The 23,611-nt window shown below is 39.4% G+C and overlaps 1 protein-coding gene across 1 annotated transcript in view; it reads left to right on the top strand.

Annotated features, from left to right (window-relative positions):
* The window catches only part of LOC132773418 (keratin, type I cytoskeletal 9-like), an 89,666-nt gene extending 71,065 nt beyond the window's left edge, over nt 1–18,601 (top strand). Inside the window, exons 50-65 of the mRNA XM_067467089.1 lie at nt 177–218; nt 1,589–1,627; nt 1,794–1,829; nt 1,925–1,960; nt 2,681–2,716; nt 3,316–3,399; nt 5,168–5,239; nt 7,540–7,578; nt 7,723–7,761; nt 9,536–9,574; nt 9,691–9,729; nt 11,180–11,209; nt 11,422–11,589; nt 14,279–14,341; nt 15,188–15,217; nt 16,599–18,601. Of these exons, the coding sequence (XP_067323190.1) occupies nt 177–218; nt 1,589–1,627; nt 1,794–1,829; nt 1,925–1,960; nt 2,681–2,716; nt 3,316–3,399; nt 5,168–5,239; nt 7,540–7,578; nt 7,723–7,761; nt 9,536–9,574; nt 9,691–9,729; nt 11,180–11,209; nt 11,422–11,589; nt 14,279–14,341; nt 15,188–15,217; nt 16,599–16,685 (879 nt within the window). The 3' untranslated portion in view covers nt 16,686–18,601. The remainder of the gene's footprint in view (nt 1–176; nt 219–1,588; nt 1,628–1,793; nt 1,830–1,924; nt 1,961–2,680; nt 2,717–3,315; nt 3,400–5,167; nt 5,240–7,539; nt 7,579–7,722; nt 7,762–9,535; nt 9,575–9,690; nt 9,730–11,179; nt 11,210–11,421; nt 11,590–14,278; nt 14,342–15,187; nt 15,218–16,598) is intronic.
* The last annotated feature ends 5,010 nt before the right edge of the window (nt 18,602–23,611 follow it).

Here is a 23,611-nt window from a genome sequence, read left to right as displayed (position 1 = left end):
GGAAGGTTGAGAAACACTGCTATAAACAATATACTATGTTGATACTCCAAATAAATAACGGAAGATGGTTTTAAAATCATTTTTAAAATTCAAAAGAAAATAAGAAGCACAGCGAAGATGCATAATGTTAATACATATTTCGGCAACAATCCCTTTTTCAATTGTTTTCTTTCTAGGGTGTGCATAGTGGTTCATATGGCAACAACCAATATGGACAGGTAAAAATACTTCTAATGCATACTAAATAAGTAATACACACTGTTGTTAAAAAAAACTGTATGCCCCACGGAGCCCCGCTAGAAGTTCTTCTGCATCATGAGATTGGAGCCAGCATGTTCCATGGGTCTACTAGGGCTAAAGCGGCATATGCCGCCGAAATAAGCTCTGTCTGATGAGGTCATTTGTGTCCATCTCCATGATGAAGATAACAAAAATCTCTAAACCAGGGCTTCTTAAACTTTTCCACTCCTGACCCCTTTCAGCCTGAGAAATTTTTTATGTGACCCCAGGTATATAGGTATATAAAATAGGCATAACAATTAAACTTTTCAAGATAACAAACCATTATTTGCAAAGCTGTTTTTCCTTTTTATGACATAAAGGTGAAGTATTTTTTGCAGACTGTAAACACTGTGCAGCACATTGTCTCGGTAGTGCAATGGGTCAAACCCTTGTGCCAGCAGGACTTCTGACCAACAGGTCAGCGGTTTGAATCTGGGGAGCAGGGTGAGCTCCTGTCTGTCATTTCCAGCTTCTCATGCAGGGACATGAGAGAAGCCTCCCACAGGATGGTAAAACATCCAGGCATCTCCTGAGCAACATCCTTGCAGACACCAGAAGCAACTTACAGTTTCTCAAGTCGCTCCTGACACACACACACAAAAACACATTAGTGTTAGATGTCTAGAGCTGCCAGTAGGTTACTATTGCTGTTTTTTTCGGGACCCAAACATTGAGCAGAGGGGACCCCACTTGGGGTCAGGATGTACAATTTAACAAGCTCACAGTTTGGTAGCCTACCTCCTTTGTAGGAAAGATATTCTACACTGAATCACAGAGGGTGCTTCTACACTATAAAATGAATGTAGTCTAACACTACTTGAACAGCCATGGGTCAATGTTATGGAATCAAGAGAGTTGTAGTTTTACAAGGCTTTAGCCCAGTGGTTCTCAACCTGGGGTCCCCAGATGTTTTTGGCCTACAACTCCCAGAAATCCCAGCCAGTTTATCGGCTGTTAGGATTTCTGGGAGTTAAAGGCCAAAAACATCTGGGGACCCCAGGTTGAGAACCACTGCTTTAGCCTTCTCTGTCGGAGTGCTGGTGCCTCACCAAACTACACATCTCAGCATTGCACAGCATTGAGCCCTGACAGTTAAAACGCTGTCAAGCTGCATTCATTCTATAGTGCAAATGCAACCTGAAATATATATGATTAAATTAAATAAACAAGTATCACACTAACATCTGTTCTTGAATAATAAAACTGGCTTAGTGCAGGTGTTCTAAAGATGTTCTAATGTGTTTTTGCAACAAGAAACACCCCCCCCCCCGCACTCTCCCCAATGTAATCAATATTTTCTGTATAGGGAGGACAGAGTGGATCATATGGAGGCCAATATGGACAGGTAATTAAATATATTCTGCATATGCTATACATTAAAGTATGCGCAGAAAAAAATAATTTGGGATCAATTTATGTTCTTTAATCTGAAAAATACCGGGATGCAAATGTACTAATGCAATATGTATTTTGGGAACAATCTTTTGAAATAATAACTGTTTTCTGAACAGGGTGGATCATATGGATGGGACAGCCGCTATGGACAGGTAAAAAAATATATACTTATTCTATTATCAAAGAAAGAAAGTTGCTTTATCCTCAGCAACATTAAATATATATATATTCACTTTTTTCTTCACAGGATGGATCCTATGGGAGTAGTAGCCATTATGGACAGGTAAACACTTTATGTTTATTCTAAAGCAGTGTTTTCTAGCTATTTTCATTCTCAAAGGAAGCAACAAGAAATTTTTGCAATGTCGAAGGCTTTCATGGCCGGAATCACTCAGTTCTTGTGGGTTTTTTCGGGCTATATGGCCATGTTCTAGAGGCATTTCTCCTGACGTTTCGCCTGCATCTATGGCAGGCTTCCTCAGACCTCTGAGGAAGCCTGCCATAGATGCAGGTGAAACGTCAGGAGAAATGCCTCTAGAACATGGCCATATAGCCCGAAAAAACCCACAAGAACTGAATTTTTGCAATTTTTCTCCCAATGCAAAATGTCCACAGTTGGGACTTACTCAGTGCAATATAGATATAGATATAGATATAGATATATATAGAGAGAGAGTTTTTAAACTGAAAATAGCATTTCCCCCCTCACTAAACAGCATTTTCAATACAGAAAACAAAACGTAGAAACACAGAAAGCTGGGTTTTGCGCACACACAAAATCTGGCTTGTGCAAGTTTTGCACAGAATTAGCCACAAACTGCAAAGATTCTATTCAGTCCAAATTTTATCTCATCAGGGTTTCCCAACGTGCAGAAAACACTTTTTGACCACTTTTCAAATGTTTTCATCTCTTATTTCCATCTCTCATGTGTATTCCACTCTCAAACACAGAAAGAAATATGTGCAACCATTGTTTTTAAATTAGCATTTGTTTTCTGTTCAGGGTGGATCATATGGAAGCAACAGCCAATATGGACAGGTAAAACATGTAAAAACATATAATAGGTACCATATCTCATAATAAAAAGTATGCAGGGAAAAATATAGAGCAAGTGCCTATTCTGGTCTTAAATATAGAAAATATTTTGCTTACGATTCAATAATATAAATGTTGAAGTAATAAATGATTTTTGTAGTGGATGCCCAGGGTGGATTGTATGGCAGACGCCACCAATGTGGACAAATGAAACCCTTTATTGTACAACATGTCAATAACATATGTCCTAGTATAAGCCAGAACATATGGCTTATACTAGTTGGAAGGAGGCTTATCCCAGAATGGTGAAGGCAGATATCTTTCTGCTTGGTCCATGAGCCATTCATGTTATACACAGAGATATAGAAAATAAAATTAAGATAAGCTCTTATTCTTATTTTATGCTTGTACCTTGAAGCCTAAGCCTAAGCATAAAATAAGCTTTCTAGTCTGGGAGACTATATGATTTATAGTCTGAGAGAAAGGCAGACTACTTATAAATTTGACAGTCAGTCAGTCGTTCGTCTTGAATCTACAAAACAGTTTTGTGCAAATATACTAAGATAGTTGTTTTGTACATTCATAATTTTTTTTCTGTATAGGGTGGTCAAAGCGGATCATATGGCAGCCAAAGTGGGTCATATGGCAGCCAGAGTGGGTCATATGGCAGCAACCAATATGGACAGGTAAAAATAATGTGTTGTATAATATATATTTATATATTTATATTTATACTAGCTGTCCCCTGCCACGCGTTGCTGTGGCCCAGTCCGTTGATCTGGAAAATCAAGTAATGAGAAAGTGTTGGTTTCTAATATATGTAATTTTTTTAACTTGTGGGTAAACAGTATTTCTTGCTGTTTCTTTGTCATTGTTGATGTGGAGAGTGTCTGGTTTGCCCACCCTGGAACATGCAAGATATCATTGTCCTTCTTTAAGGGTCTCTTTAAAATCTATGATACTATGTGTGTGTGAATCATATCTATCTATCTATCTATCTATCTATCTCTATTCCTGGATTGCTCTTTGTCAGGACTTTGATTACGTTTTCTTGCCCTGATGAAGGGAGTTGGATTGGATGGCCTTAAATATTTTCTGCTGGACATGGGGGTTCTGTGTGGGAAGTTTACCCAATTCTGTCGTTTGTGGGTTCAGAATGCTCTTTGATTGTAGGTGTACTATAAATCCCAGTGATTACAACTCCCAAATGTCAAGGTCTATTTCCCCCAAACTCCATCTGTGTTCATATTTGGGCATATTGAGTGCTTGTGCCAAGTTTGATCCAGATAGATCATTGTTTGAGTCCACAGTGCTCTCTGGATGTAGGTGAACTACAACTCCCAAACTCAAGGTCAATGCCCACCAAACCCTTCCAGTATTTTCTGTTGGTCATGGGAGTTTTGTGTGCCAGGTTTGGTCCAATTCCATCGTTAATGGAGTTCAGAATGCTCTTTTATTGTAGGTGAACTATAAATCCCAGCAACTACAACTCCAAATGAAAAAATTATAATTTTTTGAGTGATGGTCACTCCTTGTGTTGTGAGACGTTTTGTTGCCAAATTTGGTGTGATTTTGTTCATTGGTTCTTTTGTTTTTAAGGTACTAATTATGCACAGAGCATTTTTATATATATAGATATGCTGAACTTGCTAACCGAAAAGTTGGCTGTTCAAATCCGGGGAGTGGGTGACCTTCCACTGTTAGGTCCAGCTTTTGCCAACCTAGCAGTTCAAAAACATGCAAATGTGAGTAGATCAATAGGAGGGTAACGGCGCTTCATGCAGTCATGCCGGCCACATGCCTTAGAGGTGTCTATGGACAATGCCAGCTCTTCAGCTTAGAAATGGAGATGACCACCCCCACCCCCCCCCCCCCGAGTTGGACACAACTAGACTTAATGTCAGGGGAAACCTTTATCTTGACCTATAATATATATTTATTTTGGGGGGAAAGGTTATGTAGGATATATACAAAGCTAGAAAACATAAAATGGCCTTTTCTACAGAGCTCCAGAATAAATAATTTACAGATTATCCTAAATGAGTTCAGCGAGAAGTGGCAACTTCATTCATTTTCTTCCATTTTGTGTCAGCCAGAGCAAAAGATGTTGGGGGTATTGCCAGGTTCAGCCAAGCAGCTATTTTTATTTTAAATTCTCCCTCTCTCTAAAGAGGTGGGGGTGGCTTTATCGATTCCAAGATAGAATAGCTAAGGTGTCTGATTTGGGCCTCTTACAAAAAAGCAACTCTGGATTAATCTTACCCTTGGACTAACTAGAGTCCCTTTTCAAACGGAGGGTCTATGTGCCAGAAGGAAAGTGTTTTTACCCCCATCCTAATCCTCCAAGTGACTAATTTAGCATTAGGATGGCTCTGCTCATGAACATGTGAGAAAGATGCAATATTGCGTTTTGACAGCAGAAAACCATTTTTGAAATAAATGTTTTCTGTACAGGGTGGATCATATAGTGGCAGCAGTCAGTATGGACCAGGTGGATCATATGGCGGTGGCAGCCAATATGGCAAGGTAAAATCTCACATTATTTTCCATTTTGTATACATGAAAATAGATATTCTAAATGAAGTCTTGGCCCCTAGATTTTAATTTGAAGATATTCCCAGTTTGAGCATCAGTTTTCCCAACCTCTCTCCAGCATTTAGTCCATTTTAAAATGTAAAGATAAGATTATATGTGGATTTTTTAAACTATAGTTTTAGAAAAAAGAACTTCTGGTTTTGATAATAGAAATCCACGTTTTCCTGTTTTCTAGATTTGATTGCAGATATTTGTTAAATGTCATTGGGGCACCCACAAATCAGATCCTGAAAATCGTAGTCAGCCTTATCTGCATATCATATCAAATTACTTGATTTACAACTGAAGAGAGAAAAATGGGGGCAGCACCAAATGCAAGAAAGAAAGTGTGCAGGAGTGAGGAAACAGTTAAAGTTTTAAAGTGGTAACAAAATCATATACAATTTAATTTAATGGTAAAATGCAAAATGAGTTTTAGTTAAAAAAAAAAAAGAAGAAGAAGAAGCTTCAAATGAGGTGAAATAAACACATCTTATTCATATAATCCAGTGGTTCCCAACTTGTGGTCCATAGACCACCAGTGGTCTGCAAGAACAAAAATATAATCCACCAATACTACATAGTTGCCTCGAAACTACGCAGCAATTAGACTGACTGGTCTCAGGAAACCCTCTTATAGTGCACAGGCAACGGGGATGCTGGGAGGGGAGAGGCTGACTACCTACGAAAGATTACTACTACCACATCAGCTCTAGATTATTAAATATGGTTTTCTGTGGGCGAGCAAATGGCAACTACTGGATGGCATATGTTCTGCATCAGAAACTAGAGCTGGTGTGGTGTATCCAATGCAATTTTCTGAATCAGCACCCCAAATAGCCAAACCGATTCTAAATTTGAGCAAAAACCCATGTTGGAGAGTGGTCAAGTAGCCCCTGGTCAAAGTGGTCCCTGGTCAAAAAAAGGTTGGGAGCCACTGATATAATCCTATATATATATATATATATATATATATATATATGTGGACAGGTTATAATTAAATGATCCATGATTTAAATAAAACAAAATCAAACATAAAAAGAAACATCCCACTCATATCTCTAAAAGAAAAGAAGGAAGCTGGACATTCTGGCCAGATTATTCCCCAAATGGTAGAAATTGCTTAACTCATGTACAGCCAGAGCATAAAGCAAGTTTATTTATATCCCCAACACACTCCCATCATTTCTAGGAAATATACAGTTTTGAGGAAATCAGCCTTGTGTTACAACAGACTTGGGGACATATGGCCATCTGGATGTTATTACACACCAAAAGCTCCCCAGCTCTCTGTTACAAAATTTCTTTTCAATACAACAAGCTTCCCTACTAATTTTGTAACATCTGTAGAAAATATAGATTTTGCCTTCACGCTTATTATTCTAGAGAGAAACCTTACCTTGCAGAAAGAAAGTCTATGCCTCTCTGTGTCTGTCAGTTTTTGTTTCAACCTTTTTCAGTGCCTGAAGAATAGAAACCACATTGGTGTTGTAGCTAGTAGGAAAAGATGATGTTTGACTAGAAGTAGAAATTATATCTCATTAGAAGGGAGGGGTTAAAATCTTTATATGAAACGGACAAGAAAATTCATTTCATCTCTCAAATGGTAGAGTGTCGTTCTGAGGATGATTTGGTGAAATGATATATATGAGATATTGTACTGTCTTTGTTAAACTGGATTCAAGCATGTTTAAAATGTGGTGTCTATATCTCTATGTAGATGTGTCAAGTCTGCTCATGCATGGTTCTGAAGTCATGCCACTCCATAGTCCAGTGATGAAGAGGAACAGAATCCAGGAACTAAATCCAGTCTCTTATTTATGCGGATTGGCATGATTGCAGACCAATAATTTTATGGCCAATACTATATGAATATTGTATGACAGTTAGGTCAGGAAAGCAAATCTTTGTCCATGTGCCCTCTCTCAGTACACTGTGAATGTGGTATGATTCCACTTCAGCTGCCATGGTTACAATCCATAGAATGATGGGATTTGGCCTTAAGGAATGGACACTTAAGACTTCTCAGCCAGAGAGATCTTGTACCACCTCAAACTACAAATCACAGAATTTTACAGGATGCAACCTGTAGTTCAAGTAGAATAATATGCTATAATGCTATAGAGAAGTGTGCAGAAATGTTCTCTTATACCTAAATTCCCACAAGTTGGGATTGGATCAGGCATTCTCTTATTCCACATAAAGATCCCACTCTCAAGCAACAAAAGCATTGAATTCTTAATCTCTTGCAGACCAACACTTCTTCAGGAGGGAGTCAGCCTAGTGGACAGGTAAGAATTACGGGTCCTCACTGGACACAGGCATAAATATTGTATTATTTCCAAAATAAATTCAACCCACAACAGACAGAAATCATTTTATTGTTTTAAACAGAAACAAATCATTCTTAATTTTTAATTTTTATTTTTTTACAGAACTCAACTTTTTCAGAAGGAAATCAGACTGGTGGACAGGTAAACAATCCAATTTCAAAATGCCATGACTATCCATTTCCATGGTGGAAGGTAAAAATATTGTTAGCACAGAAATAGATAGCTTGTATATAACTTGTGTTCAAGGATTCTCAGGAGGAAATTGCAACATTTATTCAAGTTGTTGACATGTATTCCAAGATTTGCTATAATGCTTTAGAACAGGGCAGAGGTGAGCTATATCAATCAGTTGCTTTACCAAAAAAAAAAAATAGCTCATCAGAAAGAGCACTACTACTTTCTTTCAAAGGTCCCTTGTACATAGCTGTCTAAAATCCATATTGAACTGGATTATATGGCAATGTGGACTCAGATAATCAAATTCAAAGCAGATATTGTAGATTATCTGCCTTAATATTATGTGTTGTATGGCTGTGTGGAATGGCCCATAGATACATGTCTTACGGACTTATTTATTGGGATATCAAAATATCTTGCCTTTGTCCTATGATAGTACTCACAGCACCATACATGTGTACCTACATTCCCAGATGGTCTGCCCAGACACTGACCAAATCTAGAATGCTTCTAGATTGTAGGATTAATGCAGTTTGACTCAACTGCCATGGCTCAATGCCATGGAATCATGGGAACTATAGTTTTAGCCTTCTCTGCCCAATAGTGCTGCTGCCTCACCAAGCCGCAACTCCCAGGATTCCATAGCATTGACACAATGTTGTGTCAAACTACATTCATTGTACAATTCGGATGCACCCCTAGATGAGCATTTCTTTAAGATGTTTGCTGTGCCATTTCAAGTGCCTTTCTGACAGCATTGAAACATCTTGTGCTGCAATTCCCATCAACCAATGACAACATAATGGGCATCCTACATTGACATTTGAAGAGCCCCAAGATATGAAAAGCTGATTTGGTGAAACTGTCCCCTCACTCTCAGCATTTATGTCCTTCTCCCATTGTGCTGGATATGGATTAGACTTCCATTGTAGGATAAGATCTATGGGCACATAGCAATCAGAAAAAGTGGGGCTTTGCTCGCAAAAGATAACTGTCTATATCTACATGCTTTCTTGAGACTAGTTCAGCTTTAGTGGAGTCAAGTTTTTTAAAGCTAGATAAGAAATGAGGTTGTGGAGACGTGGACTCATTGCTTGCTTGTGTTTTGCCCCATGTAAAACCTATCCTGCTCTTATTTAGCCACGATTAAAGCTTATGTTGACACTGTTAATCCCAGTTAAAGCATTTTTGTTGAATTAGGACATGAAGCTGGTTAACAATTATCCACTGGAGCACAGGTTGTTATGGTTCTCCCCTCCACATCATGGCTGATTCATGTTACGACAGGAACGGGGAATATGCTCTCCAAGTATAGCTGCACCATAACTCTTGTCTTGCCTGAGCACTGAAGGCCACTTCCACACAGCTGAATAAAATCCCATCTGCTTTGAACTGGGATATATGGCAGTGTGGACTCAGATAACCCAGTTGAAAGCAGATATTGTGGATTATTCTGCCCTGATATTCTGGTTTATATGGCTGTGTGGAAGAGCCCTTATTATGGAGGCTTGAGGTGATGGCAATAGCAGTAGAAATTGACACAGTTCCCATTTCTGCCTTAATCATAGGCCAGTTTTGGGTGTTTGCCTTTTAAAAGACTACGCTGCCCTTTTAAAGGCCATCTGAGTGTGCATGTTTGCATTTTTTCTTTGTTTATGGCATTCAAACAAAGCTCAATATGAACCAGAAAGCTCAGAGGGATGCAAATCACCTGGGCTTTTTTACTTTTAAATTACAGGATTCATTCTCCCCTTCAGGCAGTCAGCAGAGTGGTCCGGTAAGTCTTCATTCCTCATACAGTTGATATTGTAAACACCACTTTCTACCGATGAATTCTCATGTAGTTATAGGTCTGCCTTTCAGAAAATTAAAAATTATGTTTTTCTAATACAGAGCTTAGCATATTCTGGAGGCAGACAGCCTGGTGGACCGGTAGGTGTTTCCTACTAGCTATGACTTTCAGTTGCATTTGTTCAAGTACAACCTGACCTTTCCTGGTAATATTAGTAGTGCTACTTCTTCCTCTACTTCAGTGGTTCCTAATCTTTAGTTTGCCCAGTATATCCTCATGCCTCTTCTACACTGCCATATAATATCCAGATTATGTGCTTTGAACTGGTTTATATACCAGTGTAGAAGAGGCCACAGTCAAGGAAGCCACTGAGAGGATGACGTAGGGGTCTTTCTCATTCATTTGGTCGTCATAAGTTAAAGTCAACTTGACAGCACCTAACAACAACAATAACAATAATAATAATTTTATTTCTTACCCGCCTCTCCTTATGGTTTGAGGCAGATAAAGGAAAATAGATCTTATTTGAACAAAATTATTCCTAAACTAGCTGTACCTGCCATGCGTTGCTGTGGCCAACCTTCCCCCCCTCCAGGCATGTAGCGGGGGGGGGGGGCTGAGGGGCTTCAGCCCCCCTCACCAGAATTCTCAGAGTGGTCCACAAGAAGGCCTTACTTATACATTATTTAAACTGTTATGTTTATTCATATCATCTGATCACCATGCTCAATATATCCCATATGCATAGGGGGTATTGGGATAATGATACAAAAGGTTTGCTAGGGTATATCCTCAGCCCCCCCCCCCCAATCAAAATCCTAGCTACAGGCCTGCCTCCCTCTTTCTCTCCTCCTTTCTCTCTCTCTCTCCTTCCTTCCTTCCTTCCTTCCTTTTCTTTCTTTCTTTCTTTCTTTCTTTCTTTCTTGCCTTTATCCTTCCTTCCTTCCTTCTCTTCTTCTCCCCTTCCTCCCCCCCTCTTTTCTTTCCCTTCCTCTTTCCCCCCTTTCTTCCTTCTCTACCTATTCTTGGACTGAACTCCCCGCTGTCCTCCTGATTAATTTATCTACGTACCTACCTACCTCTATCTAATCTATCTATCTGGAGGATTGCTGGGAGTTGCAGTCCAGGAATAGAAAATTGGAAATATGCAGGGATTGGGATGCTCTCATAGAAATCCAAGGAGAAGAAATCTTGCAGCTTGGAAGTGGTGCATTTGGATCATCCTCCTCTCCTAAAGAGCCTGGTCTAGGGATGCTGGGAGCTGTAGTCCGGAAGAGAGTGTGAATATGCTATTGTGTGTTTTGTTTGCCGGAGGAGTTGATTTTGTGCATGTGCTATAGTGTTTTTTTGTTTTTTTGGCCTTTTAAATCCCTTCTGTTGTATTTTTCAGTGTTTTTATGAGTGATGGTCACTCGCTGGCCTGATAGGTGCATTGTGCCCGAATTTCATGCCAATTCATCCAGTGGTTTTTGAGTTATGTTAATCCACAAACGAACATTACATTTTTATTTATATAGATTGCCATCTGATAAGATGCTAAATCTTCCTTCAGTCAAAAAATATCACACATGCTTTTTCTTTTCTTTCCAGGGCAGATGTCTTTGCCCCGGTGGGATTTCTGTAAGTATTTATTGTCTGCTGTATTAGTTTGTCTAGGATACATGATTCATTTGTGTATATGGATTAACTTCTTTCTAGAGCTGCAGTTCCCTCTAACATTAGAGGAGCTAATTCTATTTCCTCGTCCCTACTCTTGAACTATCATTCTCATCTGATTTCTTGGAGATATTAGATGCCTGCAGCTAGATTATGAAAACATTTGTTTCTAACAGGGCTCTTCTTATGGTGGGCAAGGCAGCCAGTATGGTGGCGGATATGGCAGCCAATATGGTGGTAGCAGCCAATATGGTAGCAGCAGCCAATATGGTGGTGGACGAGGAAGCCAGTATGGTGGCAGCAACCAATATGGTGGTGGACGAGGAAGGCCATATGGAGGACAAGTAAGGAATATTTTCCAAAAGAATTTACATTTTGCTATAATCTTCTGGTCATTTACATTTACATTTTGCTATAATCATCTGGTCATTCACTGGTCAGACTTCTGACAAGTGAATGAAACTTTAAAAAAAACTAAAATAATGCTGGATAGTTCTTTTAAGAGCAGAGTTCCTATTGGCAGAGACAACCAAAGTAATCAACATAGCAGAACCAAAGGATGGTGGTCAGTTTAAGAGTACTGTTCAGCAGTATTTGTATGAGTAAATGGCTTTACAGAGCCAGGAATTGTGTAATTGTTGGAGTGCTGGATTAAGAAAGACTAGAATTCAAATCCAAACTCAAGCATTGGATTTGACATTGGGCAAATCACATTCTCTTTAGCAGCAAAGCAGACCTGCACAACATGGGCCACATGCAACATCCCAAAGGATTTCAGGTAGCCCATGACTGCTGCCAGGCAGAGCACCCTGGGCAACAACAATGCAGTTCTCCTTGCCTGAAGGGCTGGTGGTTGCCACCCAAATTATTTCAGATGTCTATTAGTAGGACCATCAGTGGGAAAGATGAGGTCATAGACAAGCAGCTCCTTCCTGAGAGGGGGATCATTGGGAACTCAAAGCCACTGGTACACAAGCAAGCACAGCTTCAACATTGATCCTCCTTGCTCAGGTTGGGACCAAGAGTAAGAGCCAGGTCCCAGTGCCTGGATCCTGATGCCACCTCTTCTTCAATGCCTGTGAACGGGGCTCCTCATCAGCTGCTCTCACTGTTGTGCTCTGTCCCCTCGCTGGTGCTGCCCTCAGAGTCTCGAAGGTGCTATTGGGTAGATAAGAGATGTTGGGATGTCAGTTGGACGCAACTCCCCTAGAAGCTGTAAAGGAAGCCCATGCTTAGAGCTGCAGGAGGGATGCCAGATGGTTTTAGTCCCTGATCAGGTCTGCCCAGCCCTAACTTATTGACTAGGTCCATTCAGCATTTTACCCCCAGCCCCAGCCCTATAGTCTACAATTTGCACAAGTCCTTGCCCTGCCTTATCTAATCTGTCCATGTCCACCATACTCCTGATCATTGGCCATTGAGGTTGTTTGATTAAATTTTATGATGTTTTAATACTCTGTTGGTTTATTGTTTTATTTAGATTGTTTTATGTTATTATGTTTTTAATTGTGTCTTAGTTTCTAAACTTTGTTTATGCTGGGCTTGGCCCCATGTAAGCTGCCTTGAGTCCCTTTGGGGAAATGGTGGCAGGATATAAAAATAAAGTTGTTGTTGTTATTATTATTATTATTATTATTATTATTATTATTATTATTATTATTATTATAAGGTTCCATGGACAAGTTCCTCAACCCAGTCCTGTTTCTGGGATTGCAACCCAAAAAAGTTTAGCCTGTTGTAATTTGACCCCTTACTACTGCTGAATTGTGCAGGTCTGCCTTAGAGGAAGCCAGTGAAAATCCTCCTATGAATAAATATTGCTGAGAAAACTGCATGCTAGATTTGTTTTTGAATGGTCATAAAATAGAGTTAATTTGAAAGCAAATAACCCTAACATATGGCTTTGTAAGAGATTGACTCAACATAAAGAATCTGTAAGTTTTGAGATCTTTTGCTTTTCCAGTGGAAACAGTCATGTTGGATGGGTGGTTTGGATCAGAGCCATATGATAGGGGAGCAGTAAGCATTTCCCTTTCTCACTATTTGCTGGGGGGAAAATCTGTCCCAAAAAATCTTCTGTTAGCCACACAGGAAAGCACCCAAGCACATGATGGCTAATAGAGACTGGAGAAGGAAGCAGTCTGAATAGATGAAGGATTGAAGGATTAGCCAGTTTCTTTCAGTGCCACAACCTCATCTTAAATCCAGGCACAGAATTCCAACAATTTTTTTTAACTGTAGTAGGCAGTGAGTGTTATATTAGCACTCTGCTTTACAGGTTTATTATAGCCAAAATTGTGGAATCTAGAGATTAAATGTTTGCTTTGTTGTCACACACAAACAAACAAATTCAAGTTTTATTGCCTTTGAAATTATAAGACTCTAGCCGTCCCTTGCCGCGCATTGCTGTGGCCCAGTTTGTGTATATATATGTGTGTGTTTGCTTATATATATGTGGTTTAGCGCATGTGTTGTTATGTAATTTCTTTTGGCTTTTTAAGTCTCTTCCGCTGTGTTTTTCAATGTTTTTATGAGTGATGGTCACTTGTTGGCCTGATACGTGTATTGTGCCCAAATTTGGTGTCAATTTGTCCAGTGGTTTTTGAATTATTTTAATCCCACAAACAAACATTATATTTTTATTTATATATATATTATACATTGTTCAATAGTATTTCACATTTGGGGGCTTTTGTTTAAAAATACCCACTTTTTCTGCTAAGAAAAGCATTATACTTCCACAAGTACCATGCTGCCCATGTGAAAATCCACAAAAAGTTCTCAAAATACATACAAATTATCAAAAGGTGCAAAACATCTGGAGATGTATGGAGATCTCTTTCTCTGTCTAAACATGGTTTACAGCCCTAGTACTGGCAAAGCAGCAAACAATAGATAACTTAAGTATTTGCTCTAGCGTCTTCTCTATAGCATTAACAAATAGTCAAAGAAATACTGCCATTTACAATTTAAAATAATGATTATTTTTCTTATTGATTTTTCATATTTTCTTATTACTTTCTGATTCTACAGGGTCCCCAGTATGGAAGTAACCCGTACGGAGGTGGACGCGGAGGCTACCAGTATGGTGGACATGTAAGAACTATGGCTGTAAGATTTAGTTTATTAATTTCTATAATCCGGAATGAGGTTTCCATTAGCCACTGTTTATCTTCTTGATAGTTAAGGACCTCCTTATTCCTTAAGTTCCCCAAAGTTCCCCACCCTGGTGTATAGTGTTGTACTATTCATTTATTGTGTCAGAAATAAGTTGAGAATACAGTTATAATGTATAAAAAAACACAACGTTTAAAACCTGGCATTATGCTAAATGTCCTTTGACCAAAAGCTAGCCATTTTAAGCCTCTGGTGTCGCTGTAAGAACATTCTCCATTGTGCATGTGGCAGGGCTCAGAGTGCATTGTAGTAAGTGCCGTGTGTTGTTCTATACATTCCATTGAAATCAGTGACTGTAGCTCACAAAAAAACTTAGGTCCCAAATATGCTACTATATAAAACCCAGATTATCTGCTTTGAACTGGATTATATGCCAGTCTAGACATATGTTATCCACTTTAAAGTAAAGAATCTGAATTATTTAATTTGATAATCCGGATCATATAGCAGTGTAGAGCTATCCTAAGACACATTCAAGATGACACCCCATCCCACCACCACTTTCACCCAAATTAACTCCATGCATCATACAACTACCATAGAGCTTCTCCCCGCCCCCGAAATATTGCAATATCCCTTTTATTTTTTAAAAAAATCTGGGTCATACTTTGGAATTCCAATCAGAGAAAAATAGTTTAGAAAAGGAAAATACTGAACTTCAATAGGTTCCCATGTTGGTCCAAAGGCAGTGCAAGATATAATGGCAATTTCCCCAGGCCACGAGATATCATTTCTGAAATAATTTCTGTATCTTTTCCCATCCAGGGTTCTCAAACCCACCAGTCTTTTGGCAATGTAAGTACATTTTTTCTTTCTTTCTATGAAATAACAATGGCAATATAAAAAAAATATTGAGTATCCCTTATCCAAAAAGCTTGGGATCAGATTTTATTTCATTTGGTCTGTATATACTGTAGTGTCTTGGAGATTGAAACAAATGTTTCATATACTTCTTACACATATCACCTGAATGAAGGTGATTTCATACAATATATTTAATAATTTTGTCTGTGAAACAAACTTCATAGATATTGTACCATTTGAATCATGTACACGTGTAGATGTTGTATTGCAGCTCCCTGCAGCCCTAGTAAGCCTAGCCAGTGGTGATGAATGCTGGGAGTTACAGTTCAACAACATCAGGAAAGCAAGTGATTCCTACACCTAATTTAGACCATTTATTTACACACTTTTTTTCCATTACTACCTATAGTTTGGGAGTAGAAATGGGGGTAAACTGACTGAGAAGAGATAAACCGAGGAGGGGAAAATATTCAGTGGACCTGTTTAGTACTAAGGGAAGAACAGACAGTACCATTATTCTGGTTTTGTTTTGCCACAAAAGTTTGATGGTCTGGAAGAGTGAAAATTACTCTCAACCCAAAGTGTAGAGCACTTAAGAGATACAACCACAGATGGAAACTGATATGTGAGAGGGAACTACGCTTATAGATGGTTATACAATCTGGCTATGAAAACTCTGGGTCTTTTCCTAACTTAGAAAGAGGCAAAAAATAGGGGGGGGGAGGGGGGAGAGAGATTCAGAGCTTTGAATTTTTTTGTCTCCTTGTTTTCCTTTGGCTAAATCTCCCAGAATATCCTAAACATCATGGTGGATTCTAGGAATTACAGTTCAACAAAATACCTTTTCCAAGTGTTGGCTGAGATTTCAAAAAACTACCAAAAGAATACACACATTCAGGCAAATAACAGTAACATTGACAGTAGAATCTGAACTAACTTTGACTACATAGCAAAGAGGCAGTGTGACAAAAATTGCTGGCATAAATATTTCAGAGAGCAGCAGTCGTAAAAAAAATGCAATGTTGGGATTAATGGGGAAGGAGTTGGAAATAAAACAGCAGTTATCATAATGACATTACATAAATCTCTGGAGTATCCAGACGAGAAAAACTGTACTGTACACTGTGCTGTTCGTTTCATGTCAGGGAGGATAGAGTACAACCAAAATTTCAAAGAAGACCATTAAAATAATGACCAAGTAGTTGGTATGAAAGAAGTCTAAAACATTCATGGACATTTTAGTTTAAGGTGAAATGACCAGAGTGGAGTGATAAATCAGAATGGACCCTGTAGAAAAAAGGGACAAATTGTCAAAAATATCAGAAAATAATATTATGGTAAATATATATTTATTATATTTATTCTTTTCTAGAATGCTGTTGGGAAGCAACCTGCCGTCATCTTCCTGCTTTTCAGTATTTTGAGTGCCTTTGCTATCTCTCATTCAGTCATGTATTAATGGATGAGATAGACATTTGAAGTAATTCCAAGGAAATGGCAGCTTTCAAGAATGTTTTCTGAATGAAGCATTTGAGTCAAGTTTATAGGTTGATAAACCCTTCGTTCCACACCTGTATACGTACTCTGTATGTGAGTCATTTAGTCTGTCGAGTTATCTGTTTTCTTTAGTGCACTATGCTTTCATCTTGATGTGAAATGGGTATTTCATTTGCTAGAAATGTAGTGTTTTATTTGCTTTTTGAGATATAATTCATTTGTCAGTTGTATTTGGTCAAAATAGGAATTCAATATTCGTAAAGGATCTGTGACCAAGTGGCCACAATCTACTTATTTGATGTTTGATATCTGCAGGATTTAGCATGTTTTGAAACTGTGTCCCATTGTAACAATAGCTCAACAATCTTTGTATACATGAGGGCAAAGACCCAGCCCTCGGCAATACACTTTGGTTTTCAGGTAATGATCCAAAATACGAAACCATGAACGGCAGTCCTAAGTGTATTTATCACATGAAGTGGGCTGAAGCTGAATGTGAGGATTACAACTGGGAAACTATGCTTACAGCAATATCAGAGCATTCCCCCCCCCCCCCCCCAGACTTATACATGAGTATATAGCAGTGGTTCTCAACCTGTGGGTCCCTAGATGTTTTGGCCTTCAAGTCCCAGAAATCTTAACAGCTGGTAAACTGGCTGAGATTTCTGGAAGTTCTAGGCCAAAACACCTTGGGGGCCCACAGATTGAGAACCACTGGTATATAGAGTATGTAAGCAGATCATTGGACACAGTTATAAAGAGCAAAAGCTGACTTACTCTGACCTGGAACTACAGCATGTTCCATGTATGGCCCTTACATATAATGCTGGCCTCTACCAAAACTACCCTCACATCTCAAGAAATCAGGCTTCCCTATATCTTAGCTTCCTCCTGCTCTCCAACCTATTCCAGAGGGATGAAACTATTCCATAAATAAATTATCAGGTGCTAGTCACAATCTGATAATGGACCATTTCTCTTCCATATTGTAATGCAAGAGTTTCTCAGAGAAAGAATAAAGGCATGTATTTTGTAATCTTAAGAATACCGCTGTTAGGTTTTATACAATAGCTTTACCATCACCACTACTAAACCTGGATCTTCTACTACCAATCACTAGGCTGTAATGCACCTCTGAGAGATCATTCAACCCAATCAAAATCCCATAACAATACAATATAGTTGTACAAATATATATAGCCTACTTGTATAAATTTTCCATGATCGCATTTCCAAAGAGAAATGTGATAGTAGCATATATATCTGCATTGTGCTCAGGTGTCCTAGTTATAAGTTATCACTATTGAATTGTTTCTAACACATAACCATTAAATGCAATACATTTTATATAATATACAGCATGCTTTGTGTTGATATGAACCTATCCAAAATATAGTATTTCACGTTTTCAAAAACACCCCAATGCTGGTAATTAATAAACAGAACTAAATGAATCCTAAAATCTACCTTAATGTGCCATGGTGTCTGGACAGACAAAATCCAAAAGCTTAAGGCTGATCCTAAATTCTAAAGAAATTCTATAAATTTTAACAGTCAAATATAGTAACTCAAAAGTAACTACAATTACTTTAACTCTTGGGTAACTATGTTTAGGATTACAGCCTATGTGTTGTGTGTCCTTAGCATTTTCAGATTTCACCCTTGTCATTGTTTTATGATGAAAACCATAACAGGAATATCTTGTGACAAATGTTCATCTTTAATAGGAATTTTAGGATTCTGTAAATCAGGTTTATAACTGAAACAAACAATGACAGCTTTATAAGAGTTGTAAGATGTAATATAATTTGCATTGTTCATTGGAATAGCCATTAAATTGTTCTAATAAAGATTTTGGTTTCATATGAATTTCAGTGTGGATTGCATGTATTTTTCAGAGTTGGAACGTAGTTTGACTATCTGTCTGTCTCTCTGTGTATGTGTGTGTATATGCCCTCTCTGGCCTCTTCTACGCTGACCTATATTCCAGGACTTGATCCCAGATTATCTGCTTTACACTGGATTATATGAGTCTCCACTGCCAGATAATATGGGATAAGCGCATAATCTGGGATCGATCCTAGGATATATGGAAGGTATGGGTAAACCCAGGCCAGGGGGCTGGATGTGACTTTTTGGGCTCATTTCTCAGGCCCTCCTCTCTCACACAATCCTATCTTTTTTTTTCTTCTCTCTTTCCTTCCTCCTTCCCTTTCACCTTTTTGTCCTTCCCTCCCTTTTGTATTTCCTTCCTTCTCTCTTTCTTTCCTCTTTACCTTTATCCCTTCTCTCCCTCTTTCTTCTTCCATCCTTCCTTCCAGCCTTTTAGCCTCACTTCCTACCCTCTTTCCTCCCTCTTTCTCCTTCCTTCCTTTCCTTTTCTTTCCTTCCTTCTCTTTCCTTTATCCTTAACTTATTCCTTCCCTTCCACCCAACCAACCTTCCCTCGTCTTTCCTTTCTTCCTTCCCTCTTTCCTCCCCCCTTTCCTCTCCCACTCTTTCTCCTTCCTTTCTTCCCATTCGTTCTTCCTTCCTTCTCTCTTTCCTCCTTCCTTCCCTCACCGGGCAGCCAGTCCTCCTAGCAGGGAGTGCTAGCATGCAGCCCCCAAGTTAGAAAGTTTGCCCATGCCTGATATGCAGCAGTGTGGAAGGGGCCTCAGTTGTTCAGCCAGCAACTTAACCTGGTACAGTTCCCTGGTGCAAAGCTTGGCAAAGACTTGATGTTGGAAGAGAAAAGGTATGATTAGAGAAAGATAAGAAAACAGCACTAATAAATTATGATCCATTGCCTCCATGAATACTTGCTTCATGCAAGGCCAAGTATTACCACAAAATATTAACACCGGGTTATCGGGATTATAGATCATGATGTATTGATTAGAGAAAGGATGCAGCAATGTCACCATTGCTGGTATTGAAAACGGGCTGTGGATCCTTTCAGGGTCCCATTCCCTTAGTCATAATCTGTCGAAGGCTGCACACTGATGGTGGACAAGGCCAGAGTCAAAAATGGGCAAAAAGCTTCTTTCTGGCAGCCCCTTCTCTCTGTCCTTCTTCATCTTCACTCAGTAGGCTCTTGGGAGAGGAAGATCTCTCCTGTCATAGCTCTGAACCGATTGCCTGAAAGAAAGATCTTTTGAAACTGAAGAATATTAGTTGTCCATTCATGCCATACAAAAGAAATTGGGAACATCTTTGGTTTGAAGAGCTGCATTCAATTTTGGATGAGCTCTCAGAGGACAGCAGTGAAATATAGAACAACTGGCTGAAGGGAAAACGGTGAGGCTAAAACAACCAGCATATTTGACTTAGAAAGGGCACTGTAATCGTTTAAAACTGGGAACCTTAGAAATAAAAATGGGAACACCATCAAATAACGGTATCATACTGAAGAGGACATGCCTATCTGGACTAACCCAGAAGGTTATACAGTGTTTGGTATTTCTTGCACAGCTTAAGTGCAGTCACAAAGATATGCCAACTAAAATTGAAAAAAAGAAACAAAATATGAAAGCAATGTCTTTTACCCTATCAAGTTCACTGTCAAAGTGTGCAAACATTTGAGTCACACACAGATCATTCTGTACACAGAACAAAAGGACAGTTCATTCTCAACTATAAAGTGAACAGTTACATGATAATAAAAAACAGGATGGCACCAAGCAAACACTCTTTCTTGGCCCATTTCCAAATGACAATACTCCTTTTGGGACAGAACTGAGTATGTGTGATGCTTCGAGCTGAACATAGGGATATATAAAAAGCTACCGTCTGTTTTTGCTTGAATAACGCAACATAAATACTGTAGTAGGATGTTTCCAAGTTTATAAGAAACTTGGATTAATGAGTGCTGATGCTAATCCTTTGGTGGGATTGTGAGATTTCATGCCGTTTCCAATTTACAACAACCCTAAGGCAAACCTATCATGAGGTTTTCTTGGCTAGATTTTTCGAGGGAGGGGTGTCCGTTGCTTTCTTCTGAGGCTGAGAGAGTATAACTTGCCAAAAATCACCAACTGGGTTTCCCCATCTAAGGGGAGAATCAAACCCTTGTCTCCAAGAGTCCTAGTTTGACACCCAGATTATGACCTCAGATCTGGTACAAGGTAACATATATGTACAAATTGTGTGCTTATTCTGATGGACATATTTAGAATATGTAAATCATGATACACCAGAAACCATGACACAACAAAAAATTTCATTCAACAGTTGTGTGGATTTGTTGCATCCCAGGCCTGGAGCCATCTATGACCACAGCATCACAAGAGTTCAGAGTATAAACAAGCAGTTTATTGTAAAAACACATCAAATATATGGGAAAAAAGCAGGAGAAAAAAGAAAGGAGAGAAATAATCTGAAAGAGGTTTAGCAATAGGTGATAGCCACACAGGAATCCAAATGTGTCATAAAATCCAAAGGTAATACAGTCCAGGAATAGCCAAAAATCAGCATGAATCCATAAGCAAAAGGTATACTTAGAAAAACTTAAGCAAGAATCATAAAACAAGAATATAGAAAACTTCGACGATACTTGAATCCAAGACTTCACTTGACCAGAGACTCAAGCCTTGCTTCTAACTTGAAAGCTAACCTTGTCTGAACTAACTTTAAGGTAAACAACTGGCTGTGAATAAGCAGTCATGAAGTCATGTCATTTTCCACCCATTTTTTCTATCCCTTTAATACTTCTTCACTCAACCCCTTATCTAATGATATTGTTTCTGGCACCTGTAACTGATCTTGGAGCTTGCCACTTTCTGAGCCAGTTTCATTTCCCTGACCTGAATCTTCAACACTTTGAATCTGGCCTGAATCTGCATCACTTTGAATCTCAGGAAATCCCACAATCCCTTCTGAATCATCAGTGAGCCCATCTGCTGAGCTACAACAGGATTGTTCCCTCACGCTGCAACTATCTATTCTAGTAAAACAAGCCCTTAAAGCATGAAAAGAGATCTGCCCAACTAGGACACCCTTTTGCAGCCAAACTGGCTTTTCTTGTTAGTTGCTCACAATTTCATATCATCGGTTAGAGAACGGCTGTTCATTTTCTCTCTTTTGAAAGAACTATTTTGTTCCCTCAGATATGATTAAATTTCTCTTCCCGCAGTAAAACATTTGAATAAAAGAAGTCTCAAAGGATTTTCCCTGCAGAGTGCTTTAGGCAGCAGGTATAACAAGTGAAAAAGCCAATGAGGAAGTCATAGCAAAGAATCTCCGATTTCATCATTTACTTCCTTGGATGACACCTGTTGGATATAAATGTGTGCTGTATAATTTTCAAGAATGTGATATACGCCTCAGCTTGCACATTAGTAGAAAATGTATTCTGGTACAAAATGTATATTCAGACAGTATTTACATGGCTTTTCATCTTACAACACGTTGCAGTTTACTTACTTACTTCACTTACTTAGGCGATCCCTCATAGTCCGAGGATGTTGGTCCTCCAACTGTAGTATCCTGGCGGTGGGTCCGTAGGTGACTGTGGAGCCCTATTCTTGATCTGCATCTTCTCCCACAGTGAGGGCATTGATTTCCAGGTGGAAGGCGCTCCCGGTCAGGGTTGGCTTGATGCGCCTTCCTCTTGGCATGTTTCTCTCTTTCACCCTCCATTCGTGCCTCTTCAAATTCTGCAGCACTGCTGGTCACAGCTGACCTCCAATTGGAGTGCTCAAGGGCCAGGGCTTCCCAGTTCTCAGTGTCTGTGCCAGAGTTTTTAAGGTTCGCTTTGAGCCCATCTTTAAATCTCTTTTCCTGTCCACCAACATTCCGTTTTCCGTTCTTGAGTTTGGAGTAGAGCAACTGCTTTGGGAGACGGTGGTAGGGCATCCGGACAACATGGCTGGTCCAGCGGAGTTGATGGCGGAGGACCATCACTTCACTGCTGGTGGTCTTTGCTTCTTCCAGCACGCTGACATTTGTCCGTTTGTCTTCCCAAGAGATTTGCAGGATTTTTCGGAGGCAGCGCTGATGGAACTGTTCCAGGAGTTGCATGTGACGTCTGTAGACAGTCCACATCTCACAGGCATATAGCAGGGTTGGGAGAACAATAGCTTTATAAACAAGCACCTTGGTATCCCTACAGATGTCCTGGTCCTCAAACCACTCTCTGCTTCATTCAGAAAAATGCTGCACTCGCAGAGCTCAGGTGGTGTTGAATTTCAGTGTCAATGTTGACTTTTGTGGAGAGGCAGCTGCCAAGGTAGTGGAAATGGTCAACCCCCCTAGGGGGTTGAGAAGGGTAGGGTAGAAATGCTTGAAATAAATAATAAATAATAAATGTTACACCATTAAGCTGTATTTCTGGCATTGGAGAGGGATTGGCCGGTGACTGCTGGAAGAGCACTTTGGTTTTCTCGATGTTCAATGTCAGGCTGAGCATCTCGTATGCTTCTGCAAAGGCGTTTAGAGTAGCTTGTAGGTCTTCTTCTGAATGCGCACAGATGACGTTGTCATCAGCATACTGTTCTATAACAGATGTTGTTGTAACCTTCGTTTTGGCTTTCCGTCTGCTGAGGTTAAATAGCTTGCCATCTGTCCGATAGATGATTTCCACTCCGGTTTATAACATTGTTAAAGCACAGACATACCAACCTCAATTAAGCCTCACTAAACCGCAGCTTCCAAGATTCCATAGCATTGAGCCATGATAGTTAAAGTGGGGCTGAAGTGCAGCAATGGGCAGAAATGTACGCTTTCACTACAGTGTTGATGTCTATCTTCAAGTTTATTGTTATTGCACTTTATTGTAATTGTTGGCATTGAATTGTGCCGGATGTAAGCCGCCCTGAGTCCCCCCTAAGGGGTGAGAAGGGTGGGGTAGAAATGCCCGAAATAAATAAATAAGTCACCTTTTTTGTTGTTGTATCAGGAGCGACTTGA

The sequence above is a fragment of the Anolis sagrei genome, chromosome 4 (assembly GCF_037176765.1).
Source record: "Anolis sagrei isolate rAnoSag1 chromosome 4, rAnoSag1.mat, whole genome shotgun sequence".
NCBI classification, from domain to species: Eukaryota; Metazoa; Chordata; class Lepidosauria; order Squamata; family Dactyloidae; genus Anolis; species Anolis sagrei.
The sequence above is the reverse complement of the archived record's forward strand: the minus strand, read 5'-3'. Positions and strand labels throughout refer to the sequence as shown.